This window comes from Meles meles, chromosome 13, assembly GCF_922984935.1.
Source record: "Meles meles chromosome 13, mMelMel3.1 paternal haplotype, whole genome shotgun sequence".
NCBI classification, from domain to species: Eukaryota; Metazoa; Chordata; class Mammalia; order Carnivora; family Mustelidae; genus Meles; species Meles meles.
Genome location: NC_060078.1, coordinates 31,160,264 through 31,185,306, shown reverse-complemented (window position 1 = coordinate 31,185,306; position 25,043 = coordinate 31,160,264). Strand labels below are relative to the sequence as shown.

Below are 25,043 nucleotides of genomic sequence, written 5' to 3'. Positions count from 1 at the left end.
GCAGTGCGGAAGGTGACGGCTGCGCCAGCCTTCATTACTGAAATAGCTTTGCCCTTGCTGCATCTTTATTTAGCTCGTCTCCTGCAGGATCGCATTGGGAAAATTGTAGTAGGAGCTTAGGATGCCTTAAACGTGGCTTCTTCCCTCCCCCCTGCCCCCAAGCAGAGCCCACAGAAGATGTTGAAAACATTTTGGTTTTTTGTTTTTTTTTTTTCTGAGAAATGAATCTGAGATGCATGTGTTGCTTTAAAGCTTTAGTTCGGTGAGAAGAGAACAGGCAGCTCGGAAGCGAGCCCCCACGCGTATCAGTAGACTATCTGAAGGGACTGCCCCGAGGATGCCTCCAGCCTGGCCCCCGGGAGCCCGGGAGACTCGCAGCACTCCGAGAGAGGCCGAGGGCAACTCCATCCTCTTCTGCTTTCTCAGTAGGGCTGTTACCTGATCCTCCTACTCTCTGGCCCAGAATGGGGGCTCCAGTTCATGGAGGGGAGTAGGGAGGGGGCCTCACTAAGTCCATAGGCTGGGAGAGACAGGGATGATTTCGTCTGCTTTCTGATGCCAACCGCCAGGCAGTGCTGGTGCCAGTCCCTGGTGTTCCCCGGGAGCTGACTACCCTCACTCAGGCCGTGTATCTGGGTGGCCCTGGTGGTCCTGGTGGCCCCGGGGCTGCACCTGGTACAGACCGTCTTCCGGTCTGTGTGCGTGGCATCTCCCTATCCCCATCTCGGAAGCCGCCCTCCTCCCCACCTCCACCCAGCCGCCCCGAGTCTGCAGGTCTGGGCGAGGTGTAGGGGAATGTAGGGGAACGTGAAATGGTGCAGATCTAGGGGCCTCGCCCCCCCATCAGCTGGCCCCCTGCCACACGCAACAGCCAGTGCCCACGTCTGGGTGGGAGAGCCACCAGGACAGTCGTGGTGGGTCACGTGTCCTTGTGACCTGGGGCTCCCAGGCGAGCCGGGGGAGGTGACATTCAGTCATGCCAGGACATGCTAGATCACCTGCCTCATGAAAACACCCAGAAGCCAGCTCTCTGGCCCTGGCAGCGGCCGCACGTGACTGGAAGGTAGAAGCAGGAGCCACATGAAGTTCACGTTAGAATTTGATCCTGCGTGGCTTCCCACCAGGCTCCGGAACATGTCGGGGAGAGGAGAAAATCAAGTACTTAAGAGACTTCGTGTCGCTAAGCAGGGGACTCTTTCAGTTAATGTAGAATTAATTTTCCATGACCCTCAACTCACGGGGGAGGGGTGGTTTCCCAGTGTTCCAGAGATCACAGGAAAACAAGCTCTTGCTAAGAATTTCATAGAGCAATAGAACTCGGAACGCGCACAGTGTCTGTCCTGTAGGGATGCTTTGGGCCGTGCGGTTTCACTTCTTACTCATGTTTCTTCAAGTGGGGTCTCAGCAGCAGCGCCTGAAAACTCGTTAAAAAGGCACGTTCTCATAAGGCGCCTGGGTGGCTCAGTCACTTAAGCATCTGCGTTTGGCTCAGGTTGTAATCCCAGGGTCCTGGGATCGAGTCCAGCATCTGGCTCCCTGCTCGGCGGGGAGCCTGCTGCTCCCTCTCCCTCTGCCTGCCGCTTCCCCTGCTTGTGTGCTCTCTCTGCCAAACAAGTAAATAAAATCTTTCAAGAACAAAACAAAAGAAATACAGAGCCCCAGGCTCTACACCTGTGCCTGAGGGTCAGAACCTGTATCTGAGCACTGATCCCCAGGTGATTTCTGTGCATCCTTCAGGCTGGGAAGTCCTGGGGGGAGGGACCCCCCCACAAACCACCAGGTGCCACCAGCTGTGCTTTTGTCCCCGCACCCCACCCCTAAGCACAACTGCTCTGTAAGCTTCACAGATTCCATATCCCGGCCCCCCCAGAGTGCTGGCTAGAGAGGAGGACTCCCAGGTCCTCTGTCAGAATCTCTGCAGATGGGCCCAGGAACCCACATTTCTAACAAGGGCTGGGGGCAGGGGGCATCCGTGTGCTGACTGAGAATCTGGGCCCCACCCCCACATCACAGGCTTTAGTCCATTGTTGTAGTTTTGGCCCATGGTACCAGCCCTCACAGGGCAGGTTTCCCTCAAGGACAGGACCCCCGTTGTCCCTGCAATACAAGGATGGGAGTGCGGACACCGTGGGGACTTGGAGGGAGCATGGCTGGCCGAGGGGTCACCTGTACCGCTGCCCTGGCCCAGTGTATCCCAGGGGGCCTGGGCCCTGGGTCCCAGCATCCTCTCCCTTCTCCGGCAGGCAGGGGAGGGCAGATCCTTCGGGGTAGCCGCAGCTCTGCCCTGGCCTCCAGCAGGAGGAGAGATCCCCAGGAAGGCAGCCTCCTCCGCTGTCCTTCTAGCCTGGGGGCACGGATGCCAGCCAGGACCTCAGGGTTGCCCTCTCCGAAGTTCGCACAGCTGTCCCAGCCTTGTCTGTGCCACAGAGAAGAGTGATCAGTGTCACGGGCAGAGGGAAGGCGGCTTTGTTTCACTGTGGTTGCTCTCGGAACTCACCTGTGTGGCAATGGGGCAGACGTGTTGAGTTCCACGCAGAGGGAGTGGTGCCCTTAGAGGCGGGGCAGGGAGGACTTCCTGGAGGAGGTGGAGTGAGCAGGACAGGTCCCTCTCCACAGCATACCCTTTGTTCCTCTGGTGGGATGGTAGGGCAGTCTCCCTAGTTCTTTCACTAGAGCCTAGAAAATATTTTTTTAAACAGAGAAAACCCTGGATGAGCAGAAGCGGAAATAATATTCTATTTGAGCTAAAAAGACGAAGTACATGGACTTTGCAAAACCTAATCGCTCTGGGTGCCTAGCTCAGATCTCCTGCAACGATTTCGTTCAACCCGCTCTAGCCTCTCTTCTGGCTAGGACTCTGGACCACCCCTTAGCTGAGAAGAGAGGCTCGCAGAGGTCAGGTAGCCTGCACGAGGACTTGGTGGTGGCGGGATTCTCACCCAGGTCTTTGGCCATCGAAGCCCACGTGGCTTCATTCGATGGGAGAGGAGGATGTGGGTAGCTGCGTGAAGGGACAAGTGAACAACACCACGTGTCGGGTAGGCACCCACAAACAAGTTGGCAGGTTACAAAGGGACAGCTTTGACACACTGGCCTCCCTCAGCCCTGAAATGAGCCCATGGCTGCAGAGAAAGCTCTCCCAGGAGAGGATACACTGCAAGCCCTCATTATCGGGTGGTTTCCAAGAGGACAGACTTCCTGTAGCTCCCTGCCTGCTGTGAGAGGCCTGTCAGCCCCTAAGCCGAGAAGCTGGCCTCTGGCCCTCCTTTCCCTTCCCTCCCGGGCTGCCGGGCTCTGCTGGGGGAGGGGGCTGGTCTGGTGTGCCCACAGATGAGTCAGTGGCGTGTTCTGTGCCCTCCTGTGCCAGCACACTGCTCGGCCAGCAGCTTGTGCCCAGAGCTATAGAAGTAACTTGTGGAATCAGCTGGTTATCTCTTCTGAGCTCCTGCAGTTTCCCCCTTGTCCCACTCCGGGTTTAGCCAGGCCCTGGTCCTGGTCCGTCCGAACTCCCAGGCCAGAGAGGGGCTGTGTCCAGGCCGCAAGGGCTTTGAGGGGTCGGGCTTGCCGCCCACCCTGCACCAGCCCTTCCCGCCCACCAACACTCCATGGGAAAAAGGAGCAGCGAGTAGGGAAACAAATGCTTCTGGACCCAAGGCCCTGCCTCCTGGCCAACCAGGCAGTGACATAATGGGGGCGCTTCCATCTCCCCAGCTTTCCAGGGCACGTGCCTTGATCTGTTAGCACCTGCCGCTCTCCGAACCCACCCTGGGCCCAGGAGGAAGCTTGAACAAAAGGCAGGGAATTCCAGCTTCTTAGTTTACCTCCCTCCTCATCCTCCCTACCCCTCCCTGTTGTCACTCCAGACAGAAGGGAAGCCCCCCCCCCCACATGGTGATCACAAAAGCAGAGTTTTGTAGCTAAAAAGGCATAAGGCCGGAGCCCCACTTACATCATTAGCGCGAACACATCACCTCCCCTCTGCACACCTCTGTTTTGTCCCTGCTGCAGAGTGGGGAGGGCAGTTCCCCCCTTTGGAGCTGGTGTCCGGGTTCACTGCAGTCACTTGCCACCAGCTGCTGGTCCTTCTGCCACTCCGGCCTGGAGTCTTGACCTCATGCGGCCATCTCAGCCTCTTCCCTCACTCCTTGCCCTCCAGACTGCTGGACCTCTTAATGCAATTACCCAGGGGCCCGGACAGGCTGCAGGGGCCGCAGCTGAAGGGTTGGATAGAGGCTGACGAGTGGCCACGGCATCCAGGGCAGGGCTCAGCTGGCCAAGAAACATTTGCCAGAGTTGTCCTTCCAGAGGATTCTGCGTGGCCAGCCCCTGGCAGGATCGTGGCACCCACCCAGGTCCCCTGAAACCCACTTCACCTACCCCCACCAGATACACACACACCATGTAGCAGGCTGCCGTGTCATTCCCGGTACCACTCTTGCTTCCGGTGGGAAGGGATTTGAGACAGGCCCTTAGTAGCTGAGAAGAGGGCGTGATCACTGGGTGCAGCCTTCAAGCCAGGCCGGGGTTCAACAAGGCTGGCAAGTCTGGGAGGATGAAGTCACACCCCTGGCACTTCTCTCCTAAGTCTGGACCTGGGGCTCCAACCCGGACTGGGAGAACATGGAGCCAGTCCCCACCCTGGGCACTGGGCTCGGCTGTCCCTTGAGCACAGCCAGCTGATAGCTGTCTGAGCCTTGCCCTGCCCCCTCCCTCAAGCACTGTCACAGGGCCCAGGGGACAATGACTGAGTGCCACGGCAGACTCCCGCCGTGTCCCGGCATGCCCTTGTCCAGCATCGCACAGTACCACACTGTGCCCACAGGCAGTGAACCGTGGGTGCAGGGATCCCTCGAGCTGGCAGGCAGCTTGGGGAGGTAATCATCAGACACACAGTGCAGGGAGCACTGGCCGCCCACAGAGCCAGGATGAGCAGAGTAAACAAATTGGTTTTAACAGCAATTAGTGCAAGTTAGGCATGGCCCCCAACCCCCGGACAACGGGGGAAGTGAGCTCCTGTTCACGGCCCCTGCTCACGTGTATCTGCCCACAGGGACTGGGCAAGTGGGTCTCTGGGCAAAAACCCTCACACCCTGGGTCCCTGCCCAAATGGAATGGCTCTCTCTATGCCAACCACCATGTGGTAAAGCCTTGATTACTGGGAACCTCCAATTATCCAGGATGCTCTTGGCATTTTGTCGGCAGCATATAGGGAAACAGCAAGAAAGAAATGGGTTGTTCGACGTTTGTTTAAAACAATAAAACACTTGCATGCTCCATGAGCCAGCCAGCCAGTCTCCGGCCAGCCTCCTGGCCCTGTCCAGAGTGTGCTGGAGAGCAGCCCCTTCGCTCCGAGCCACAGAGCTCAGCCCCGCCGCACGTGCCCGACTCAGGGAACGCGGTATGCGAGGGCACAGGCACAAACCGAGGCATTGGAAATGTCCGTTAGTTCGCCAATGGTCGTTTTCCGATCGAAGAGCTCGCCGTGTGCCAGGCGCCGCGCCAGAGTCAGAGATGGGCAGAGCACGTGCCGCGGTCTCCCAGGGCTTGTGGCACCGTTGGTGACGCCCGCTGGTCACCGTTGGTGACGCAGGGACTGTTTACTTCGCGTCCGACCTTCTCTAAGCATTTTTCAAGTGTGCTCTTGTTGAATTGTCATGACAACCTTGTAAGGCAGGTACGGTCTCTCTCCCCAGGCGAGGAAACCAGGCACAGGGAAGTTGAGTAACTCGGCCGTGATGCTTAGGCAGAGCCAGGGTCCAGCCCGGACGGCCTTGCCGCACAACTCTGGTTATCCAGGACCACGCTTTGTGCAGGGAGAGCAGATTTCGCATGTAGGGAGATAGAAAGCCGCAGCGATGGCACCGCTGAGACACACAACTTTGGTCCGAAGGAAGCTCCCTTGGGGTAGAGAGAAAGATGTAAAGACAGAAGTGCTATTTTGGATTTTCACCAGATTCTCCCATGAAGCCTCACAGGTAAGACCAGTGGTGCTCAAGCTAAGTCATATGTTCAGATCATCTGGGGAGCTTGTAGAAACCCTCATGTCCGAAGCACACTCCGTGCCCATTAAGTCAGGTTCTCTGCTGGTGGGTTTGGGGCTTGAAGATTTTTTTCAAACTCTCCAGCTGGCTCCAAAGTGCAGGCATGATAGAACCATGGAGCTGGACCAGACCTTCCATCATCAGCCGCATTCCCTCCTGAAGAAGCTGTAACCTTCCTCCTCCTCCCAGTGTCTGTCCGCTGTGTGTGTCTGTAGCTGCATCAGGATGAGGAAAGCCACAGCCTGGCCTTGACAGCGGACACTCGGCCTGAAGGGGGGCAGGGGTGAGCTCTGTGGATTTGTATCTTTCCCTTGGGGTTCCTCTCTTACACCGACCCTACTGTCCCCTACATGTCCCCCACCCTGAGCATGGTGCTCTGCTGCCCCAGCGCCCACAAGTTCCTCTCTCCTGCCTGTGGCACAGCATGCTTACCTAGCATTTTCTGAAGGAACTTGATCTAGAAGCCAAAGGCAACCACCAACATATGGGTAATAAAACAGTGGGCCAGTTCCCAGGGTACAAGCTTATGTCAGAGATTTCTAGTTTTAAGTGTGGAGTTGGCCTGAACGCCGGCATCTTTCATGCAGCAGTCCTGGGGTGGGCTTCTCAACGTGGCCCCCCCGTGGTGTTCTGGGGGTGCTCAATCGGGTGAAGTAGCTTGAAATTGGCCACAGTGGGAGTGTGTTGCACCAGGGCACATCGGCAGGTGCTGTACATCAGCTGTACATCTGTATATACATCTACATCCTCCTCGGGGAGTGGATGGTGAACTATTAGCCAGCACACCACTGGCTCTGAGCTCCCCATCTCCTACCTTCCACCTAAGTTTTGTTTCCCAGGAGCTGGTTTCCCTGGGGGTGGGTTAGGTAGCTCCTTCCTACCTGGTGGTTATCTTAGGATATCTTAGGTTATCTTAGGAGCTTTTCTTCTTATTTTTTCCAATAATCAGGGAGGTCTTAGTTCTCTGACAATGGCCTTAAACCTGAGCAGTTTTGTAAAGTTAGTGTTAGCCACCTTATTTTGCAAGCATGGAGAAGGATTTTTCAAAGGAGCCATTTTCACTTCTGCCCACCCCCCACCCCCGCCCAGGGAGAAAAACTTTTAGGAGGGGTGATTAGTCTTCCATCTGCATATCCTGTCTCCCCTGCCCCTAGACACTTGCCATACACACCGTAGACTAGACAGTTCGGGTTCTCCGTACGCACCCTGCCAGTGGAGGGAGCAAATGGCAGACACTTACAGCTGACAACGAAACCGTCATTCTCTGGGCATTTGGAAGCCCAAAAAGAGGCCTGGAAGAGCCTGGGGTTGGGGGCGGGGTGGGGGTGGTGGCCCTGGAGGTGGCTTTCAGTGGCCCAAGTGAAGGGGATATAGGCGGGGAGCAGGGACGTCAGCAGGGGGGAGGGAGAGGACAGCGGAGCAAAGACTGGAAATCCGACCGGGAAGATAAGGGGCAGCCAATGTGACTCCCTTCTCCAGCTGTCTCCAGAGCAGCCAGTAAGACTGTGTCACTTACGAAGAAAATCGTTACGATGCGTCTTTGACCGCTTCTCAGCCTGGCAGGGGCGGGGAGTGTGCAGGGGCTGACGCCTCCTCAGCCCACCTTTGCCGGCCAAGCTGGGGATGGATGCGGGTTGGGGGGCTCACAGCATGGACTTTTCTCCTCCTCCTTTCTTTCCCCGAAGCTTGTAGTGAAGGGGGAAAAAAAGCGTCTCTAGGTTCATCAGTGGATTCTTTTTTTTCCCCGAGTACAGTTGACACACGATGCTACAGGGGTTTCAGCTGTACGACAGAGTGACCCCGCGAGTCTACCCCTTACGCTGTGCTCACACCAGGGGAACCGCTGTCTAGCTCGCACACTGTGCTGCTACGGTCACGAGTTCTTCCACACTCTGTGCGCCCCGTCCGCCCACTGGGGTGTCTGCCACACCCTCCATGGCTTGGTAACCGCGTCCTCCTTGGGGTGTATACGATGGTCCCCTCCATGGTGGCCCCTGTGACCCCAGGAGACGGAGGACCATTTGAAAGACAGGAGGTGGGGCTCCAAGGAGGTTAGGGACATGCCTGAGATCGAGCTACTCCAAATGGCAGATCCGAGGTTAAGGATAGGATCTCTGCCCCGTCCGCTCCCCCCAGCAGGTCAGCGGGGGTTTCCAACTCCCAGTCCACACCATCTTCCCTGAGGGCGGTGGGTCTCAGCTTGCAGGAGGAGCAGGGCTGTGCGCTCCGCCTTCTTCCTGCACCACCCGACCCCTCCCACCCCCACTAGAATGCTCGGGCCAGGGCTCTGGGGTAGGTTCCGTCCCTGCCCCCGCCTTTGAGAGGGACAGACCCAGGCATGACATGAGTGAGGGACGTGAATGAGAGTGTGCCTTGGGAGCTTTCTGGTTACAGGACTGACTGTTCTGCTACGTTACCATAGTTTGCCTGCTTGTCTCTTGCGGCATTTCAAGTGGGGACCTGAAGCTCGGCTCAGCTCAGCACTGCATCCTTAATCTTGGTTAGGTTTCCAGCTGCCGAGTGTCGCAGACAGGCTGAGGAATGGGGACAGACACCAGCTGCGAGACAGTCTGGATTCTTGAGCATGAATGTGCCCACAGTCTCCTGGAGAGGCTGAGATGGCTTCCCAGGCACCGGCCTAGGCACTAGGCTGGGGTGCCGCCCCCCGCATCTTTACCCAGAGCCTCGGGTGCCATTGTGAGGACGTATCCTAAAGGTGCAGACTCCACACTCCCCAGAGTCCTGCAAAAGCAGAAATTCTAGCCAGAGGCCTTTGTCCAGGTCAGAGGTGAGCCAGATGCCTCCTGTGAACTCTCTAGGGCACTCCAGCCTGTGGCAGGGCGTGGGGTGCCACGATTGGTTTCTTTCTTGCCTTTTTTTTTTTTAACAATTTTCTTTTTTTTTTTTTTAAGAATTTATTTGACACAGAGAGATCAGAAGTAGGCAGAGAGGCAAGCAGAAAGAGGGAGAAGCATACTCCCTGCTGAGCAGAGAGCCCGATGCGGGGCTCCATCCCAGGACCCTAAGACCATGACCTGAGACAAAGGCAGAGGCTTAAGCCTCTGAGCCACCCAGGCACCCCTAGGGTTGGTTTCTAAGCTGCCTGAGAATCCAGAGAGCTTGTGCCCTGGGCTACCAGGCTGGGGAGCCTCGGACCCTAATTCCAGAAGGGACCTCAGAAGTCATGGGGCTCAGCCACACCCAAAGCAGGAATCCAAGGGCTGGTCTCTGCTGGGCAGCTCCCTTAGTACCCTTTGCCGCCTCCCTGTGCCCAGACCCCTCCTCCTCTCAGGGTCTTGTTACAACCTGAGCACCACAGGTATGAAGACTAGCACTCTGGAGTGATCGTTTTTATCATCCTGTCTCTAGCAGGTCTCCTCGGCACAAAACAAGTTTGCCAGGCAGTAGTGCTAATGATTGGGGAGGTAAGGTCAAGCTGACCTCAAGGAGGTAATTTCCTCTGAACATTTCCCGCTCGGATTCTGCTATTATTGATTACCTTATGCTTCCACAGACACAGGCAAGCGTCTAGATGGCTGTCTGCCATGGGAGGAAAGTCTGGCAGGGCTTGGGGTCGCCGGCTGCAGCCTTGTGAGGTGACAGGAAGAGGCAGTGCCCTGTGCCTCACCCAGATGGCGGTCATGGTGTTCAGTCCAGGCTGAGGGCCGCCTTCTCCACCAGGGCTCTCTTTGTGGCTTTAGGCCTCATGGCGGTGGTTTCTTACCATCACCACAAGGTACTGGGGGCCCTGGGAAAGTCAGAGGAGCAGGACTCTGGCTTCATCAAAGAATTCTAGAACCCACCATCCTACATTCTGCAGTCATGGGCTAAGAGATGAAGGAAGCCCAGAATGCCCGTGGACTCCGCCTCTCGTTATCTGTAATACTGAACCCTGGGAACCACCCGAGTGTCCCTCTGTATGCCATGGGCTCCCGAGCGGTCATGAAACGTCCCTGACTTGCAATCTGACAAGGTATTTACGTCATCAAGAAAATCATGTTATGGCATAGTACCTAGGAGCCTTTTTTGAAATCTAGACGCACCTACACGCACATGCATGTTAGTAAACCGGGAAGGCCACTACCAACACATTACCAGTGATTGCTTCTAGATGATCAGCGTTCTCTTATTTTCTGAACTGGATAACTGCTGCTAACAGGCCTGCGACCTGTCATAGCCTTGGTCCACAGATGCTCGGTCCTGACCAGCGGGTATGCACAGGGTGGGTCAGACGGGGGAAAGGGCCCCAGCTCTCCAGTGTGCTGTGGTCAGAATCGCTTAAGCAAATGGTGGTGATGGCGGGAAGCCAGCATGGTCCCAAGCCTGAAGGAGTTTATACTCTAGTTTAGGAGACAAAACATTCATGCATTCATCCATCCTTTCATTCATCCATCCTTTCATTCATCCATCCATCCATCCATTCATTTTCCTTTCATTCACCCATCCATCCATCCATCCATCCATCCATCCATTTTTTCATCCATACATCCATCCATCCATTCATCTGTCCATCCATCCATCCATCCATCCATCCATCCATCCATTTTTTCATCCATACATCCATCCATCCATTTTTTCATCCATCCATCCATCCATCCATCCATCCATCCATCCATCCATCCATCTTTTCATCCATACATCCATCCATCCATCCATCCATCCATCCATCCATCCATTCATGCATCTATCCATTCATCCATTTATCCATTCATTCATCCGACATAGTTACTGAGCACCCCGTGGGCACTGTGCCTGGCGTTGCATTTACAGGGCGAGGAAGCGCATTCACTGGTCACAGAACACGATGTGCAGTGCCTATCTGGGGTAAAGTGTTAGGGGACTTTGGTTGGGGATGACAGGGAACGACAGAGGAGGTGGCCTTGGAGCTGGAATAGGAGGGTGAACAGGACACTGCCCAATGGTCACTGAGGTGGGACCCACAGGAGATGGGAGAATTGAGGCCCTCTTCCTCTCCACGTGCGCCGAAGTCCTGAGACTGGCTTCTGTTACCTCCATGATGCCGACGCATCTTGCGGCCTTGGGAAGCTTATTTAACCTCTCCAGCCTCAGTTTCCCATTCCACAAAATGCAGATCATTTCATATCCTCCTCCACCCTCCCACCATCTCTGTCTCTCTCGTCAGGATGCTGTGAACATAAATTTTCTTCTTTAAGCCTTATCCAGAAACTTCTAGTTGGCCTCTTGGACTTGTTGCTTGCTAGCCTGGCTGCTCTAGTCCGTTGACTCTGCCGGTTTTGACAGTTTGGTGGCCCCATTGCTCCTGCCTCGGAGCTGCTTCTGCAACTTGAGTGGTTCCATCAGGGTGAGGAGCTCCCCCTACACCCAGCTCTGTACTTGAGAAGCCATTGCTGTCTGAGGCAGAGTGGTTCGGAGAGCTCTGCAGGACCTGGAGAGGCTGGCCGGGTGGTCGATTTGGAAATGACAGGGAGGAACTCGGGCAGCACTGCTGTCTCGAGTCCTGGAGTCCTGGGGACCTGATCCAAGGCGGGGCCACACTTGGGCTTCATGTCACATCCAGCAGACCTAGGGCAGGGCATCACAGGAGGACCACCCCCCCTCCCACTCTCATGAGCATCAGCCACGCTGCAGGCTGCTGTGCCCCCGGGCTCAGGGATGCAGGGGAGTCAGGAGTCCAGACACAGAAATGTCCCAATCCAACCCCTTCTGGAGAAACTGAGGCAGGACCAGTGGTCCACAGTGGCAGCTGAGGAGATGGGTGACTTAGCAGCTTCGAGCCTCAGTTGAATTGAAGCCACTGTGACAGTTGAGGCTACACTGCCCTCAGCCCGGGGTCTAGCCCTTAGTGAGTCGCCGGTGAAATGTGCCTGTTGTGATTTCCTGTCGGGGGCTGAGAGACAGGCGGATGGAGACCAGCTCTGGCCTTGGCCTTGCCCTCAGTGTTGGGGGACGAAGCCCATGGACTTTGGGATCAGGAACTATCTGGCCCTCACCACTTACTGTCTTGGTAACCCTGGGCCCTGTCGAAGAAAAACCAGAGCTGGGCAGTAGTGGAAGCGGTAAAAGCAGATTTTATCCGAGACCCTTGCAGTCTGGGAGAAGGGGACTCACTGTAGAGCCAGGCTCAATCCCAAATGCAGCATGGGCTCATGGGAACTTAGAGCCCAGGAGCAGGGTGGGGGCAGTGGGCGGAAATGACAAAGAGGAGGTATCAGGTGAATGAGACTGAACCGATCTCACAGGCTTCCTGTGGCTGGAGGCCAGGGTGAGCAGACATCACCTGGTTGGGGGAAGGGGTGGAGGAGGATGAAGAATCTGATCAGATACCAAGGGGGGAGGGTTCTGGCTAAGGCATTGTAGCAGGATTCTAAACTAGACTGGGAGCATCAAACACAGAAGCACAAAAGTCAGGCTTTTCATTTTAATTGGAAAAATTCAGGGGAGCTGGAGTAGAGTTAGAGAATCTGTCAGCACCAGGAATTGGAGCCTCAGTTTCCTCATCTGCAAAATGGGTTATTGTGAGACCCCAGCAGCCTCCTTTGCTGGGCCCATTTACATAAGGTGCTCAGCCTTTCCGGGCCTTGATGTCCTTCTGTGTCACATGCAGGTTACAATGCCTCGTGAAATGACTTCAACTCTTAAAAGCCCATGCAAAGGGGTTTTCTTACCTGGGCGATCAGGGGCAGGGAGCATGGTGTCGGCCCCCTCAACCCCCAACCCCATTGCTATGACTGTTAAAAAGCTGCCACCGATCAGTGAAGAAGGTAAGGTTTGCAAGTAGGTAGCCCTTTTCGTCCCAGCCATGGGCTAGGGGAATGGGGGCGCAGCTCTCGGGGAAGGCCTGAAGGGCTGTGGGGAGCCCCCACTCCTGCCCTGCCCCGCCCACTGAGCTGTAGGGAGTTGAGCAGGCTGCTGGCCAGGTGGGACAGGACATCAGCAGACAAATGAGTGCAGGTGAATGCTGGGTGGGTTCAACTTGCTTTTCTTCTGCTCCCAGGAGGGTAGTGTGCTTCAAACCCTGCTTCTGGGAAAGCCTTTGCTTTGCTCCCTTCTCTCCCTGAACTTGCAGGTGCGCCTTGGGCTCTGGGTCCTTCCCACTGCCTCCTTCACATGTAGGCATCTGCCTCAGACAGGTAATGACCAGCCTCACCCCCTGCCCTGGGGATTCAAGGACAAAGAGGAGCCCCTGTCTTCAGGGCTCCTGAGTTTCCTGTGCCACTGGGGCGGGGGATGGGGGGCGGTGCACCAGGCCAGGCACTAGGCCCCTTGCTCACCAAGAGAGCTGGGAGCTCAAGGAGCTCTTAGCCTGGTCCCTCGAAGTGCCAAGGGAGGGCGAGCTCCTGGGAGGGGATTGGGCCCGGTCCAGCCCGGGGACTCCTGTGCATGCCTCCTCTGCGTTCTGAGCAGGCCTCCGTGTCTTCGTCAGCTTGGCCACCTCGGGGCTGGCGATCTGGGTAGAAATTCCTTCCCCCACTGTGCCTCAGTTTCCAACTTCCTCCCAGCTCTCAGAGTCCCTCTGCCATAAAATGTACAGCCTCTGCCCAGCAACCCATGAACAGGAGCTCGAGGGACATTCAGGTTGGTGCTCTCAGTGGAGGCCATATCCCAGGCTCCTGACCTCTCCTGAGTGGTGGTGAGTGAGGTCGTTTTGGAATGTTGGTGAGGTTGGTAAGGTCCAGAACCAACGTCCAGGAAAGAATTCTTGAGATGTCTTCGGTGCTAAAAGATGGTTTTATTAAAGCCCAGGGACAGGACCCTTGGGCAGAAGGAGCTGCTGCCCTGGGATTGCGAGGAGGGAGGGACTCATGAGACACTTTGGGATAGGGGTGGGGGGCAGTAAAGATAAGGGAATTTTCAAGAGGATTTTCGTATACTACAGAAGACTCACTGGAAAGCCTGAGGTTTTGTCAAACCAAGGCTGTTTATCCCTCCAGCAAGGCATTAACGTTAAGCCAGGAGCTTCCTGGGAGGAGGGTTATACTCTGTATTTGTCAGTGGGCTGCAAGTTTTCTGGACGTGTATAATGGGCAGCCTTCTGCTTTGTTCTCCAATCAGTGGGGGGCTGGGGAACTAACTGTGGGGAAGTCTGGGGCTCAGCACCTCTGCCCTGCATGGATCTTCCCTCCAGGTCATCTCCTGGGGAGCTCAAACCCACTGCTGGCCTGCAAGCCGGCCAAGCATGGGGGCAGGGGGGGTGGGGGAAGGCATGTTCGGGGGCAGGCGTGGGGGGATGGAGGAGGAGGGGGAGGCATGTTCTGATGGGGGTGCTCGGCTGCAGAGGGAGCCACCCCCTGGCCAGCAGCCCATGCAGCGGGTGTGCGGCCACTGTAAAGTCATCCCCTCGCTTTCACTGTCCCCTTGCAGTTCCCGGATGAGAAAGCAGAGGTTCAGGGGTCCTGCCTGGGGCAACTGTCAGGCACTGGCAAAGCTAGTCTTATCTTTCTGATTCCAAAGCTCTGCTCAGCATCTTATCCACCACCTCCCCCCTCCCCCCAACATATCACATGAAGTAAACAATCTGGGAGGGAGGCGTGCACCCAAAGTATGTTTGGGGCTACCCGTTTCAGAAATTTTTATCGTAGAAAAAGGGACAGGTTTCTTCTGCATTGTGATGCAGAGCAGAACAAGGAGGCATGGAAGATTCTAGGATGAATCTGAGAAATCTCCAGGAAAACCTTTCTCAGGGCAGGTCAGCAAAGATACCATGCCTGCTGTGGCGACATTAGAGAGCTCTGAGTTTATGTGCCCCTGGCTTCCCCTTGGAGGGGGAGTCCCCGGACTATGGCAGGGAGCCATTCCTGGCTGGGTGGTCCAGAGACCTGTTAGTGCTGGTGTCCGAAAGCCACACACTCCTGCTGGGTCCCAGGAAGACTGGTTTCTGTCTCCTGTTGACTAAGGGGACCTGTGGAGGGTTCTCTGGTGGCGGGGTGGGGGCATGGGATGCCCGGCTGGAGGGCCCAGTGGGAGGTGGCGTGAAGAGCACAGACTCAAGCCAGCTGCTCTCGCTTCATACCCTGGCTCCAGCACTTGCCACCGGTGTGACGTGGCCAAGTTACCAAACCTCTCCACAAGCTTCCTCATCTATAAGACGGAGAGAAGCTTGTACTCGGCTGTAGGACTGTTATGAGGATGGAGAAACTTAGCCTAAAGCGCTTAAGTCACCAAGCACTCAACACTCATGAGTTAAAAAACCACCAGCAGAGATCCCAAATGGCCTCAAACTCCCACTTTGCTGGGAGCATCTTGGGCTTGACGGCCTGTGGAGAGGTGGGGAGGCCCCCATGGTCACCAAGTCGCCTACTGAGACAGATTTAAGGCCTTTGGATTGCTTTTTCCCCACCCAGGGCCACCAAGGCTGGGCTTGGTCTCTAGGGAGTGCTGTGAATGAGCCACCCATGAGGGTCAGTTTTTTCATCTGTAAATTGGGTCGAGGAGCACCTGGGATGCTCTACCCCTTGGCTCTGGGAAGAATCAAGTATGGAAGCATTGTATACACTTGAGGCACAGGCACCTGTGAGGAACTTTCCTGAGCCTGTGGCCTCCCCTTCCCTTCTGGAAGAGCTAGGGGGTAGCTGAGTCCCTGTCACCAAGTTCAGAAGGGAGAATAGATGTCTTCAGGGGATTCTGTTGTGGGGCACATTCCGAAGGGTGGACAGCAGAGCCCAGGGTGGGCCCCGCTCACCCTCTTCCTGGACCGTGGAGCCCCAGGCACTGCCCACCCCTCACCGTGCAGGGGAAGGGAAGAGCACACAGAACCCGTGACGGAGGTCAGGGGCCCCTCGGCCTGGAGGTTGGGGCCGACAGGCCCAGGCAGCCTCGTTTGAAAGCCTTGGGACACCAGGGTGGCTGGAGCCCGTCAGAGACTCAGCACGGTTTCTAGAGAGCAATGAGATGAAGTACACACACATATCCTTGGACAGAGCAATCGGCCCTGCTGGTGGCATCCATCCAAAGATGTCAGCACACCGACCCTGAAGGCCAGAGGCACCTGGCTGTCCCTCACTGGCAGAGTGGAGAGCTAGAGTGTGGTGAGGATGTGGGATTGGTGTTCCAGGCCACCGTCCGAAGCAGAGAGATCAGATGTGCACAGGTCCTCACGGGTAGTTTGTAAAACATGGTTTGATCACAGCACCGTGAGTATTGGGCACGGGTGCCCTTCCCACTGAGAGGAAGAGGACTTCTGATGGCTGATGCCAGGGCTGGGGCAGCAAGGCCTCCAGACGAACCTTACTGCAAAGTCAGGAAGGGCGTCCAGAGAGGGGGTGGGAGCGGCTGGTCACAGGACTCGGGAGCCAGATCAGAGGGCCTCCCTCTGGCCAAATCTAGGGCGGTTTGAGCACTGAAATGATGAAATTCAGCAGGAACCCTAAACTGCTAGAAACATAGGCATCCACATTGGTGATAAATAAATCCTGGGAGAGAAGGGAAGGCTCTTGCCTACAGCAAAATGCTGAGGGGCTGCTGGCACTGGAAAGTCAGTTTGCAGCCTGCATAAAGATCAGATCAGGCAAGAGTCAGCAAGTGTTATGTCTGGGGATGATGGATGTTAATTCTGACGGGGAGTGGAATATTCGCACGCTCCTAAAGTGTGTCCCCGCAGACTTCTTACAAGTTGCAAGGGAGGAAAACACAAAACAAAACCAGTAATTACACGGTGGAAAAATCAAGTAACGCCTGGACTGGGTGATGATGGTTAATTAACATCACATCTGAGGGACAGACGGATGGACACTGTGTGCCTCCTCCGGCGTGACAGCCCAAAACCCTACCACCTCTTTCAGCTGAGGACCCATAGTCCCAGTCTCGCTGTGAGCAGTGCCAGACAACCACAAAACATGGGATTCTTCGTATTTTTACAATTTTTTAACATTTATGTTTATTTTATTATTTTTAAGATTTTATTGACTTGACAGACAGAGATAACAAGCAGGCAGAGAGGCAGGCAGAGAGAGGGAGGAGTACAATTTTTTTTAATTTATTTTATTTTATTTTATTTATTTGACAGAGAGAAATCACAGCTAGGCACAGAGGCAGGTAGAGAGAGAGGAGGAAGCAGGCTCCCTGCTGAGCAGAGAGCCTGATGCGGGGCTCGATCCCAGGACCCTGGGATCACGACCTGAGCCGAAGGCAGAGGCTTTAACCCACTGAGCCACCTAGGCGCCCCCAACTTTTTTTTTTTTTTAAGTAGGCTCTAGCACCCGGCTTGGGGTTTGAACTCACAACAGGTCACCTGCTGTACCAACTGAGCCAGCCAGGTACCCCAAAACATGGGACCCTTTATTAAAGACAGAGATGATGGTCCTCATATTCTTCCAAAATGTCAGTGTCACAAAAGACAAATGAAAGGAGCACAGAGAGGTGACACCTGTCCCTACACTGGATCCTGGGGGGTGGGGGGGTGGGATGATGCTCAAAGGGACATGATTAGGCCATACAAAAGAACCGAAATATGGGCCATAGTTTAGGGAAGGGTTCTATCCCTGTAAAGTTACAAAACCAACAGCTGTGGTTATGGCAGAAAATGTCTTTTTTTTTTTTCAAAGATTTTATTTATTTGAGAGAAAGAGCACGAGCCGGGGAGAGGGAGAAGCAGACTTCCCACTGAGCAGGGAGCCCAATGCGGGACTCAGTCTCAGGACCCTGGGATCATGACCCCAGCCAAAGGCAGACGATTAACCAACTGAGCCACCCAGGCACCCCAGAGAATGTTTTCATTCATAGGAAATACACAGTGAAGTAGGGATGAAGGGTCATGGTATATGTATGTTATCCTCAGATAATTCAGAACAAAAGTGTGTGTGTGTGTGTGTGCATGTGTGTGTGCAGAGAAGGCCCAGGCACAAATGATAAAGCAAATAGGATAAAATGTTAACCACTGGTGAATCTCGGTGAAAGGTTATGTGGTGTTCCCTGTACTGTTTCTCCCTTTGCAGCTTTTTTTTTTTTAAGATTTTGTTTATTTATTTGACAGACAGAGATCACAAGTAGGCAGAGAGGCAGGCAGAGAGAGAGAGAGACGTAGAAGCAGGCTCCCTGCTGAGCAGAGAGCCTGATGTGGGGCTCAATCCCAGGACCCTGAGACCATGACCTGAGCCAAAGGCAGAGGCTTTAACCCACTGAGCCACTCAGGCGCCCTCCCTTTGCAGCTTTTTATAAGTAAGGAATTATTTCCGAGTAAAAAGATGAAACAAGTAATTTGAGAAAATCATATTTAAAATGTCCCCAAGTAAAAAAAAATTGTTTCACTGACGGTTTAAAGCGAGACATACTGGTAGTTTCCATTTGGATCAAGTTCAGGATCAAGCAAGTGAATTAGTGGTGAGAAAAAGCAGTTGGAGATAAGCTGGAAAGAGGCACAAGAGCCCTGTGGAAGTACTTGAAATGTGTTCTAGCATGTTCTGGATGGAGGTTATAGGAGTGTGTGCCTATTTGTACATCTACCTGCACTTGAGGCATTTTGCTGTGTGTATATCTCAAAAAAAAAAAAAAAAAATGGTGCTTAGTAAAAAAACACAGAAACAAATGAGATCTGTAACAGTACCATTTACCTAAGTTAAAAATATACATATAACATGCCGAAGTCGTCTAAAATGAAAAACAAAAACCAGAAAACCCTCCCTCTGCCCAATGCAAGGTGCCCAAAGAGGTAGGAGTTGGTTCTTGCCATTACTGATGGCCCGAGGTTGTGCAAGACTCAGGGGCAAGGCCCTGGCCCTGTCTTGGGCTGGGGTGGGAGGTCACGTGGTGTGTGGGCGGCTTGCAGAGTTGGAGCAAGGTGGGTTGTCTGCCTCTGGGGTACTGGTTCCCAGGCCTGTGTGTGTGAGAGCCTTGACTCCTGGTTGTTGGCTGCCTACCCCGTCCAGCCACTGTTCTGAGTGCCTTGTATTATCTCTCTAAGACTCATAAGAACCCTGTTGGAAAGGTGGTGTTATTTCCCCCATTTCACAGATGACAAAACCGAGCCACAGAAAGTTGAATCAATTTGCCCAAAGATACACAGTTAGAAAATAGGAGAACCAGAGCCTGAACCCAAGTGGCCTGGAACACTCTACGCCACATCCAGCCACCTGAGTAGAGATCCCAGCGTGGGTGGTCCAAGGCGGGGAACAGAAGCACAGTTGCTTGTTCCACAGATGTCCCTGGGGCCAGATGGGAGGGCTTGGCTCCCTGGGCTGAGAGGTCCTACAGGCGTTGGTGTCCGCAGCTGCCTGCAGGGCTCTGCCCTCAGGATCCAGACTGGGACAATGTCATTCTAGATGCCATTGACAGAACCTTCCAGTCCCCCCGCTGCCCCCAGCTCTCGATCTGGCATCCTAGCCCCACTCTTCTGCCTTATTTCCCTCTGGCCACAAATACCCCTTCCCCTCATTCAGATCCCGTCTACCCTTCAGGTCCTACCTGAGCCTTCACCTCTGTCCAGCGTGGCCCCTTTCTCCATGGACTCCTGCAGTCTTTTTTGAGAACTTGGATTCTAATCTGGGCTCAGCTAATGATATGTTTGGGACCTTAAGCAAGTTACTTCACTTCTCTGGGCCTCTGTTCCCTTCCATAGTCCTACCTGATGTTCAGGGAGTCTTGTGCAGAATGCTTGTGCTCTCCCGTTCATCCCCAAGCAGCCCTGTGAGTTCTGTCCTGTGATAATGATGAAGGTTAGTGATGTCCTTGAGGCTCACAGCTGTTCACGGGGCCTCCAGGGACTTGACCGAAGATGGGGTGATCCTAAAAGTTAGGGGTGAGGCGCTGTAGAGTGTTAGCAGTTAATACAGCTGCTGCCTTGTTCTGCTTTTTTTTTTTTTTAAGATTTTATTTATGTGACAGAGATCACAAGGAGGCAGAGAGGCAGGCTCCCTGCTGAGCAGAGAGCCCGATGCCGGGCTCAATCCCAGGACCCTGGGATCACGACCTGAGCCGAAGGTAGAGGTTCTAACCCACTGAGCCACCAAGGCACCCCTGTGCTATTTTTTTGTTTAAGATTTTTTAAAAAATTTATTTATTTGACATAGTCACAGCAAGAGAGGGAACACAAGCAAGGGGAGTGGGAGAGGGAGAAGCAGGCTTTCCGCCCAGCAGGGAACCCAATGTGGGGCTTGATCCCAGGACTCTGGGACCACGACCCTAGCCGAAGGCAGACACCCAAGGACTGAGCTACCCAGGTACCCCTCCTTTTTTTTTTTTTTTTTTAATGGAGGTACAACTAGTAACAAAGCTAACCATCTTAAAACTTACCTACAGTTCAATGGTATATAGTACATTTACAGAGTTAGCAACCATCACTTTACCTAGTTCCAAAGTACTTTCCTCCCCGCAAAGGAGACCCTGTGCCCATTCCCCCAGTCCCTGGCGATCAATCAGTCATCCACTCTTGGTCTTTGTGGAGGTGCCTTTCCCGGACTTGACTATTTTTTTTTTTTTAAGATTTTATTTATTTATTTGGCAGACAGAGATCAGAAGTAGGCAGAGAGGCAGGCAGAGAGAGAGGGGGAAGCAGGCTCCCCGCTGAGCAGAGAGTCCGATGCAGGACTCGATCCCAGGACCCTGGGATCATGACCCGAGCCGAAGGCAGAGGCTTTAACCCACTGAGCCACCCAGGTGCCCCTCCTGGACACATACGCTGGAATCATACGCTGTGTTAACTTTGGTGGCTGACTTTTTTCATTCAGTATCTGTGTTTGAGATTCGGGGCACAGACCCATGCCTCATTCCTTCCCCTAGCTGAAGAGTTCTGCTGTTGGGACAGAATTATACCGAGTCTGTTGCTTGCCTGTGGCGGGACACTCGGCTGCTGGGGACGTCTGTGCCCATGTCCTTGCATGAGCACCTGTTTTCACTTGTTCCAGTTCTACTCAGGAGCAACTGTGCTGAGAGACGAGGCAATGCTAGCGTTTGACTGTGTTCGTGTTGGGGGTGGGGGGGTGCTTCCCTCCATGTGGGTGTAATGGTGTGATGGGCTCTGAGGGCCCCCCTCCCGGGGCTGGGTGCCAGCCGCTGAGCCCCACGTGCGGTGAGTGATGGAGAGCTGTATCCACGTCTTCCTGCTGCCTGTCCTTCTCTGCCTGCTAACCCCGGCCCCCCAACCTGTCCTCTCTCCTCAACAGATGTGCCTGTGGAGAAGCTGGCCACCATGCCCGCCTTGCGCAGCGTCAACCTCCGCTTCAACCCCCTGAGCGCTGAGGTGCGTGTCATTGCTCCACCACTCATCAAGTTCGACATGCTCGTGTCCCCCGAGGGTGCCCAGCCCCCTCCACCTTAGGCCTCCCTCCTCATGGCCACCCGGCGAGGGACAGAGGCCACCTGGGCTGGCACCCTGAGGGGAGGGCATCCCACAGGCCCCTGGGAGGCCAAGCCTGGGGTGGGGGGAGCTGGGGGCGGGTGGGCCAGAGAGCATGTGCTGGGAGGGGGCGCAGCCGGCCCAGGATAGCTAGCTTAGAGCAGTAGTGGACCCTGGGGTCCCCAGGGGCTGGAGCCTGGATGCTGGGCACCCGTAGCTTCTGTGTGCATCTGGACAGACCCCCACCCGCTTCAAGCCTTGTTTGGGCAAAGGGGCAGCGGTGGGGGTGGGGGGCTTTGCCATTCCTTTGAGCTCCTTGAAGGGTTTTGGGGCAACATGTGCCTTCAGATTGCCTTCAGATTATCAGGTTCCTTCAGAGCCTGCAGGTCACTTTCTGGGCCACTGTGGGTTTGAGGCCTTGCTTCCGGCGCTGAGAGCCAGCCGGCCGCCGCCCTGAGAGGAATAGAAGACAACCTCCCTCTATTTATTGCTTCCTGAGGATTGACCTGCATGGGGCTCTCTATGGGGCGCCATCCGCAGCCCCATGGGTCTCTGGATTGGTGAGAGCCGGCGCCAGGAGTCATGGGAACGCTGTGGGGAGAGTGCGGCTCTGTGCTCGAGCTGGGCTGCGAACATTTATAGAGGAGCCCAAGGCCCATCAGGCCAGGAAGAGGAGCAGACCAGGCCGGCTCGGTCCTTCCTCATGATGAAGACATGAGCGGGGCAGGCAGTTCTGAAGGCTCCGCAGGACAGACCAGGTGTGCCTGGCATTAGCCCTTGAGCCACACAGGAGGTGGCCCAGGAGAAGCCAAGCTAGTCGTGTCTGTGGCTTGGGTACAAGGTAGTTGGCTACCACCATGGTCTCCTTCTGGCAGCAGCCTGGCCGCCTCCTCATTGGTCCCCCTGGGGGCAGAAGGCACTATAGACCACTGGATTTGTGGCTAGCCAGCTCCCAAGCCTCCACCCAAAACCCTGCACCCAGTCATTTCTGGGCCTTCCACCTGGGGTCTAGGATGTGGCCAGGCCATAGGACTGGGACTGAAGGGTTTCCCGGGACATGGGACTGCAGTGCTCCCGCTGAGACAGTACCTGGCAAACAGGGACAGCTGGTTTCCTACGAGGAAGGGGCTTGGAGCTCTTGCTGATCATATCTGTGGTGTGGAGAACCCCGACCTCTTGATCCATCAGGCATCCGCCTCCCACCTTCTCATCTGTGGAGCCAGCAGACTCACGGCCCACCTGGCCTGGACCTTTGTCTTGGTCTGTGGGAGATACCTGAGATCCCGGGACATGCGGCAGGCCAGGCCACGCCACCCAACCCTACATCCACACATTGGAAGCCACACTTCCATGCCCAGGGTCAAGCTTCTCCCAGCCCCAGACCCTCCTCAGAATGCCGTGCTCCTTGTCCCCTCCCCAGCCCTGGGGCCCGCCTCTGCCCAGGCCCCCTGCCTTCGAGCAAGGACTGACAAGTCGGACCATTGTTGGTCCAGAGTGCTCAGCGTCCCAAGAGATGCTGTGTTGACTGTGCTTGGAAAAGGGGTTTGCAGGGCAGGGAAGTCCAGATGGATCTTCAGGCCTGCAGGGCTCGGCTGTGGACAAGTGGGAACTGTGGCCCCATCCGGGCTGGCCTGGCCCCCCGACCCTGTGTCACGGCATCAAAGAAGAAGTGCACTTTTCTGAGAGGCACAAAGGCACTATGTGGCCAGAGCCTCGCAACTCAGAGTGTGGTCTGGGGACCAGCAGCGCTGGCATCCATGGGAACTTGTTAGAAATGCAGAATCCCAGGCCCCACGCCAGACCTCCAGCAGCAGCACCTGCATTTCAACAAGATTCCTAGGTGATTCCTAGAAGTACTTTATCGTTTGAGAAGCCAGGGCTTGGGGTAACCCTGGGCTCGTCTTGGGAGTGGAGGACAGAGGTTCTCAGCCCTCCCCCTGCTACTCCAGATCTCTGAGGCTGTGCCCACTCCCATCCCTAAACCAGCCCCAGGACACCCCAGGCCTCTCAGATCTTTTCAGAGTCTACGTGACTCTTGCAGCGAAGGGAATGACCTGAAGTCCTCAGGAGATAAGGGTGGGTTTGCCTGGCCCTCTGGCCACTGCCTTTCTGGTTACCCTCCGCATAGCCAGCTCCTGCTTCCCCACGTCCTCACATCAACCCCTCTGAAGGGGTTGCTTCTGGAAGTTGTTTTCTACTCTGCTGGGAAAGTCTGCCCTTGCCTATGTGGAAAAGCTTGAGGTGCAGAAGAAACCCCCAGATCAGAGCCCACAGTGTAAATGAGCCCTTAGCTTCAGTCTGCAATAAAGAATGCTTTGGTTTCATCTGCTTGCTTGGTGCTGGGTTCATTCTTTCCACACAGAAAACATCCCCCCCCCGCCCCGCCCTGTAGCCTGCGTGTCACACCTGAGGGGCTCCTCTTGTTGAAAGCTTGAGCTTCAAAAGGAGTCACCCTAGCGTGATACTCAGAATAATTACAGGCAGCCACAGAGGCGACGAGGTCGATGTGATACATGGCTTGGAACTGTGCTGTTACAAGACCGCCAGAGCCCAGCCCCGGCTGGGACCACAGATCTGGGAAAGGATGAAGGCACCTGCCGTCCCCCAGGTTCTCCCTTACCGATGCAAGAAATGACACCCTTAGCAATTCGTTCCTCAGTGTCTGTGGCTCTCAGAGAGAGGCCTCTGGACCAGCACACCTAGGGAGCCGGCCAGCGCGCACATTCTCAGCCCCTGCCCCGATCTCCAGAATCAGACACGGGGCGGGCCGGCACCCTGTTTCATCAAGCCTTCCGGGGGATCCGCTGCCTGCTCAAGTTAGAGTTCGGAGTTCAAGTTGGGTTTTGTTTCCTAAACCTGAAAGGCCTCCTGAGTTTATTCTGAGTTGTGGGCCATGTACTCCATTAGTTTTATGTAACAACACCGAGCTTAGTGGGTACCAGGTAGCGTCTAAGCACACAGCAGATCTGAACTCATTTGACCCTATAACAACCCTAGCAAGCTGGGAGTTGGACAGATCCCGTTCCCTCTCCGGACCTGTTTCCTGTCGATAAGGAGGCTGCACCAGAAGATCCCCGAAGGCCTTTCTGGAACATTGATCCCTATTTCTCGATTCTGGGGCCTTGCTGTATCTGTCCCTTATGGATGAACCTGGACACAAACTGCCTACCCCTCGCCCCAAAGCTCAGAGGACTCTCTTTCTTCTGGTCGAACTCAGGGTCGCCGAAAATCGCACGGGCTCGGCCCCTTGGTGAGACAAAGCTCCGCCTCGAGAGCGTCTGACTAGTGTGTCCCGTGGGAAGACAGAGATCACAGCAGTTAGATTTCGGAGTGTGATTTCAGGTGGGTTCTCAACGCAGTGGAGGATGGACACTTTGACTGAGACTGGGTGAGGATTATGGTCTGGTTTGAGATGGGTGGACACAGCAGAGGGGCATTTTGAGGCAAGGAAATCAGAGTCTGTAAGATGTAAACTCTTGCGATGCTATTTATTGAAGAATTGAGCGGTTTGTTCCTTTAAATGATTCAGGATGTCCCAGAATGAACAATAAAGTTATTTACAACTTCCCCTTCTCAGGCAGGAGTTTCCTGGAACGATACCATTATGTTGAAGAAGGCAGGGGTGTAACCAAGTCTATGAATGTAGACAGGTGTGTGGGACCCGAGGGGTTATTTTTTTAAGTATTACTGAGATGTAATTGACATACGACATTATGTTAGCTGGAAGTCTTCAAGTGTCCAAGATACTGAATCTC

General features: G+C 54.9%; 1 protein-coding gene across 2 annotated transcripts in view; it reads left to right on the top strand.

The window, feature by feature from the left end:
- LRRC20 (leucine rich repeat containing 20) overlaps positions 1–23,612 on the top strand; it is an 84,695-nt gene extending 61,083 nt beyond the window's left edge. For both annotated transcript variants that reach the window (XM_046028063.1, XM_046028062.1), the window contains exon 5: positions 21,116–23,612. In XM_046028063.1, coding sequence (XP_045884019.1) covers positions 21,116–21,270 — 155 coding nt within the window. In that variant the 3' untranslated portion in view covers positions 21,271–23,612. The remainder of the gene's footprint in view (positions 1–21,115) is intronic.
- Positions 23,613–25,043: the final 1,431 nt, after the last annotated feature.